At 37.6% G+C, this 6,009-nt stretch overlaps 1 protein-coding gene across 4 annotated transcripts in view; it reads left to right on the plus strand.

Moving 5' to 3' along the window:
- Positions 1-3,437, plus strand: part of USP47 (ubiquitin specific peptidase 47) — a 110,591-nt gene extending 107,154 nt beyond the window's left edge. For all 4 annotated transcript variants that reach the window (XM_045894130.3, XM_045894129.3, XM_045894131.3 and 1 more), the window contains 3 exons: positions 810-857; positions 949-1,079; positions 1,930-3,437. In XM_045894130.3, coding sequence (XP_045750086.1) covers positions 810-857; positions 949-1,079; positions 1,930-2,104 — 354 coding nt within the window. In that variant the 3' untranslated portion in view covers positions 2,105-3,437. The remainder of the gene's footprint in view (positions 1-809; positions 858-948; positions 1,080-1,929) is intronic.
- Positions 3,438-6,009: the final 2,572 nt, after the last annotated feature.

A 6,009-nucleotide genomic window follows, 5' to 3' on the forward strand; every position in this document is an offset into this window, starting at 1 on the left:
AAGAAGAAATACAAGTTAAAACAGTAATAGCATTCTTTACCTCTTAAAGTGGTGAAAATTTAGAACATTAAAAATACCTAGAATCATCAAGGTTTGGGGAAAACAGGCAATATCATACAACATTGATAAGTAGTTAAATTGATACAGTTTTTTCAGGCTTCAGTTTGGCATTAGCAACATTTCAGATATGCAGTTCCACATCTAAGAATTCAACCGAAAAGAAATACTTGCAGAAATATGCAAGGATATTCATGAAGGTATATAGTATAGCGTTGTAACTGGGAAAAATTAAAAACAGATTTGATGTCCCTCAGGAGGGAATAAAATAGTATATTAAGCTGTTGAAGAGAATGAGGTTACTCTGTATCCTGTTCTTATAAATAGGCTGTATAAAATTATTCTATAGAGATGTTTCATAAATGTAATTTTATGTATTTTAGAAATATGTGATGTAGTTTATATATGCATAGGAAAGGGTCTGGAAGGAATATACTAAATTGGTATTTCTGGGACATGGCATTTGCAGGGGAGAAGGGAGACAATTCATCTTTCTGCTCTTTTTTCCCTAATATTTTATAGCAAACTTTACATCTTTGAAAAAAAAATCAAGCTATTTCTGTGTGGGTTAAAAGGTTGATGGTTGAGCACTGGGTATTATACGCAAACAATGAATCACGGAACACTACATCAAAAGCTAATGATGTCATGTATGGTGATTAACATAACATAATAAAATTTAAAAAAAGGATGACTTATTTTAACAAATTTAGTTTTTTAAATGAACTCATATAAAATGTTTCCTTTTACAGCTTTCTGAAATCAGTGGAATTCCTTTGGAAGATATTGAATTTGCCAAGGTAAAGCCCTGAGAATGTTTGCATTTGCATACTAGTGCTCAATAAACATGGCTAACAGCATGATTTATTCATTCATTCATTTTTTCCCTAGGGTAGAGGAACTTTTCCCTGTGATATTTCTGTCCTTGATATTCATCAGGATTTGGACTGGAATCCTAAAGTTTCTACCCTGAATGTCTGGCCTCTTTATATCTGTGATGATGGTGCAGTCATATTTTATAGGTACATTTACAATGTATTTGTTACTCCCAGTGATGTCACATTTTTTTTGTGTGCATAGTATCTTGTTCTCTGTAAATGCCTTTACTATGTTTTTTTTTCCTTTACTATGTTTATGATATAGAGCGGCCCTAATCAGTAGTAGTTAATACAAGAGGCACCCATTACATTTTGAATTTTTCTTGTAGCCACACTTTAAAAAGCTTTTTAAAAAGAAACTGGTGAAATTAATTTTAATAAAGTATTTTAACCCACTGTGTCCAAAATGTTAATCATTACATGTAATCAATATAAAAAGTCATTCATGAGATGTTTTACATCTTTTTTCTTATAGTAAGTCCTAGAAATAGTGTGTGTTACACTTTTAGTAGGTTTCAAGCATTCGGTAGGCACATGGAGGAGGAGGTTACCGTATGAGCCAACACAGATACAGAGGAAAAGAATAGTCATTGGAGCCTGTGACAGATATGAGTTCAGATTAGGCTTTGTTATTTACCTAGCTCCTCATCTGTAAAATGGTGACAATGATGTCAACCTTGCAGGATTTTATGAGAACTAGAGCTATTGCATTTAAAAAAACTGGCATAGTACCTGTTATATATAAATGTTCAATAAGTGATAGCTATTATTATACCAATAATAGCATGGAAGTTATTCTATGCCATTTTTAGAAGTGAGTGCTGTGTTAATAAACATATTAGAAATCCAGGACATCTTAAGGTGTGAGATTAGTTAACTTCACCAGTGACAATCACATTTCATTTTCTCACCAAGGAGCATTATAACATTCAAGCATAAGTCAATAAAGGCAGATGGCTGTACTGATCTAATACGTAATTAATATTTTAAACAGGGATAAGACAGAAGAATTAATGGAGTTAACAGATGAGCAAAGAAATGAACTGATGAAAAAAGAAAGCAGTCGACTCCAGAAGACGGGACATCGTGTAACGTACTCACCTCGGAAAGAGAAAGCACTAAAAATATATCTGGATGGAGCACCAAATAAAGATCTGACTCAAGACTGACTCTGCTAGTATAGCATTTTCCCTGGGGGATTTTTGGTTTTAATTAGATGGTTCACTGCTACTGTGTAGTGCCATTATGGCCGGACATGGTTAGGGGTAACCCAGTGACACCAGCACTGATTGGACAGCCCTTGACCAATCAGAAGCTCAGGGCCCGATGGGCCACTGTTTTGACTTGGAATCATGTTGTGCACTATAGTCAAATGTACTGTAAAGTGAAAAGGGATGTGCAAAAAAATAAAACAAAAAAAAAAGCAAAACCTGCTACTAGAAAAGGGGGAAGGGGAATGAGTACTTCTTTTATCGCGGACAAATGTGCACCTAGCCGCTAGTAAAACTAGCCTCAGACAGGATGCTCATAGCTTCATAATAAAAGCTGTGCAAAGGCCATGAATGAATGAATTTTCTGTTTATTTCACTGATACACACATTACCTCATTGACAATTCGGAAGTAAATGCAACGTATGTTGACCTTTGGAAAGCAGCAAAAATAGGAGCTGAAGAAAGAAATTCTTAGAACCAGCCATAACCCAGTAAAGAATTGTGAAGTTGTGTTTTTATTTTGTTTCGTTTTTTGCAAAGTATTAAGAACATTATTCTGGAACATCAAAACATTTCCCTTAGACCTCTCCCAGCAGGTAGCAGCTCAAATTGCTGCAATATTGTAATTATAACTGATTGTACTTAAGTTATGGATGTAGAGAATACGTTTCACTCGTTCATTTAGCATGTAAATAAAATTGATCCTATTGAGTTATCATAATTGCAGTTCAACTATTTCCCATCGTTATTCTTTTCACATATCATTCATGATGTACATTTGTGTACATTGAGGAGTATAGCAGTCTGTGTAAATGTAATCCTCAGTGAGGTTCCTCAGTGCTGGGTCCCATACGATTGTATTTGCCCTTGTTAATGAGGTTTTTCTGTTCAGCAGCTTCAGTTTTTTTTTTTCTTTGTACATTTATTTTTGAAGGTTTACTTCAAGTTTGAATCTTCTAGAACCCTTGTAAGTCCCACTTTAATTTTTGGAGTTGATTTGTAGTTACATGTAGTTTAACTTTGCGGAAGCGTCTTAACATCGTGTTGAAAAAACTTGCTAGTAAGTCAGGTCACTGCACAGGCTGATGCAGTCAACATGATTTCATTGCAAAGTCTATTAGAATTGGCAAGTTTTAGCTTTGCTAAATAGGACTTCAATGAACACAATCCTACATAAATTTTGAAAATGCCATCTAATTTATAAAAGTCAATAAAAAGGTTTTGGTAAAATTTTTTCATGCCAGATGCTGTTTACAACAATGAACATGCCAATAAAACATTTGTTCATTCTGTTGTGTTATTTTAGTCATTAAACTTTTGTGGATGAAGAATCTGGATTAAGAAGAGATTTGTTTTAACATTTTGTAACATGTACTGAATAATTATCTCATTTCTGTAAGGTACGTTTACAGTAAAGTTCTCATAAGAGAGATGAAAAGATGTTAATACTTAACTTTGGAGGATCCTATCAATATTTCAAAATCAGGTTTTTACCTTCTTTCCTTTTAAGAAAGATAGAATTAGAAAAAGTATTAGCAGATGTTGGCTCTGTACTTTGAACATAATAATTGAGAATTCCATAATATCTTTAAAGTTTCTTGAAATCCACAGGGGGAAAAAATATTTTCTAAGGTATTTTTCTGGCTAATTTTTATTCCATGTAAACTGTGTAGCATTCTGCTAAATTTCACTGAAGTATGTTCCAAGTTTGCATTTAGTGGAGTTGGCGTTCTCAGAGGAAAAACTTGGAAGCATTTTTGGTGAATTGTCTTTTGGATCACTTGGATTTTCTGATGTAACACGACAGCTCTTTGGTTCTAATACAGGCCTACTTACTTGGAATGTAGGGGTTAATAAATTGAGTTTCTGCTCTTGAGGACCCACTCTCTGGAGCAGAAGAGGCTGATTGTAAACAAAATGGGCTTTGGGTTTGGTTTGGTTTGGTGTTCCTTTAAGAGTAAAATGGTAAAATTCTCACACCTGCTCCTCATTTTGTGCCTTCTGCCCTGCTTTTTGTTTTTGTGTTTGCTTGCAGGCATACCACAAATATCAAGAGTAAAGAAAATATAGAAAAGAACAATTTAAAGCTTCTTGCTTTTCAGTGCCTGATAGAGTGAGAACACAATGCTGCACTTTAACAATTTCAGCAAAGGGGTGGTGAACTTTTCAAACTCAATTTGTGGTGATGGGAGTGGTAATTTACGTGAGGGAAGTGAACGTGTGTCCGCCTCCCTCAGGTTAAGAGAATCCTGTGAGGACCCGTCAGCCGAGAGTTAGAGCACGGACTGTGTGGGGCAGGCGACACAAGCCACATGCAATAAACTGTGACCCTGTTCCTCACAGGTCACACCAAGGTTTTGAAGAGCTTCTACCATGGGAAAGATGGGTTTGCGTCAGCCAGGCACGCCAGGTGAGAACCAAGTACCTACATCTGAGACAGGTGCTGAAGGCGAGGGGTATGTTCTGGTCAAAGAAAGCTTGTGGTTTCATGACATGCTGTGTCTGGCTGGTCTGTACAGAAGCTTGCAGCTGGAAGTCCAGTTGCCAAACCAAGGAAGTGTGAGTAGGGCCTGATAGTCATGATGAGATAAAAACAGTGAAGGAGCCCTACACTAGAGTCTTAGACGGTCTCTTCCATAATGGATGGAAAGTACTTAGAGAAGATGGGGGCAGGGGGGGGAGGCTGTGAACCTACGCCTGAGCTAGAAAACCATTGCCAGGCTGCATGGTTGGAAGGGTGTTGTGTCCACTATAGGCCGGGAGAGCGGGAGAGAGGGAGAACTTACAGCGTGGCCTAAGCTAAATGAGGGCATGGAATCAGAGCATTGCTAATCAGTGTCGTTGCTAAATCTGGAAGTGACCTGTGAATGTATGGAATACAATAAAATCATTTATTCTGGTTCATTCGCTGGTATTTGCTTTCCGATTGGAAAAGATCTCCCTCTGAATTTTGTCCCGTTGTTTAGCATCAAGACCCTAGCCAACTCTCGCATTTGTGACTTACAAATTATAGTCTAAAGTATATGGAATAGAGGATAATCTGAAGTAGCAGGGTTTTTTTAATTTGCTAAATAAAACTATTCCATCTAAATTGTTTAATTTTTGAAAAGCAAATCAATATTTTGGTCACTAGTATAAGGCAATTCAAGTCTTTTAAAAAGCAAAACTGTGTGAAACGTATAGTTTTCTGGGGGGCTAGTAAACTTTTTATCAGGTTTGCAAAGGAGTTGAGGGCCCAAATAAAGGTTGTGGCCAGTCGAGACTAGGTATACACAAAACCAGAAGACGCTCCTTCAGGGTCGTTCCTGTGGGGAAGAAGGGTGCTATATGACCACTTGGTTAGATACAGTGTTTTCAAAACTTGACTTCTAGGAACAAGGGTACATGACAAAATCAAGAGTGTGTGAAGGCATGTGTGACCATTTAGAATGCAGCAATCATAGTGGCAAAGTTAGGAGGGCAAAAAAGCGTCGGGGAGGAATGCTCTGCCCCTTCCCCGTGACAGCACCGGCTCTTCCTCCGCTTACCAGCTACTCTCTACTGGAGAAGCAGGTCTTCCGACTGGTCAGAGCCTGAGAATTCACCAGCCCAGGAATCATTAGTAGACCGTATAGCCTTGCCTGAGAAGTGGGGACCATGCTCCCTCTCTGCTTTCTTTGTTCCCAGTCTGCCTCTTTCCCCAGTACAGAGGGCACACTTAGTGTTCAGCATCTTTTATGATGCTTGAGTAACCCATTTAATTCAGGAGTACCGACTTGTTGAGATACAAATATGCAGGGGTTCTGTTTTTCCAGTAACTGTGCCAACTGTGTTCTGTTGATTGCAGTTTCCCCCTAGAAGGGGGCTCTGATGACAAAAGTGG

Source organism: Mirounga angustirostris, unplaced genomic scaffold, assembly GCF_029215605.1.
Source record: "Mirounga angustirostris isolate CCGP_5_RB_7025 unplaced genomic scaffold, mMirAng1.0.hap1 SCAF_13, whole genome shotgun sequence".
NCBI lineage: Eukaryota > Metazoa > Chordata > Mammalia > Carnivora > Phocidae > Mirounga > Mirounga angustirostris.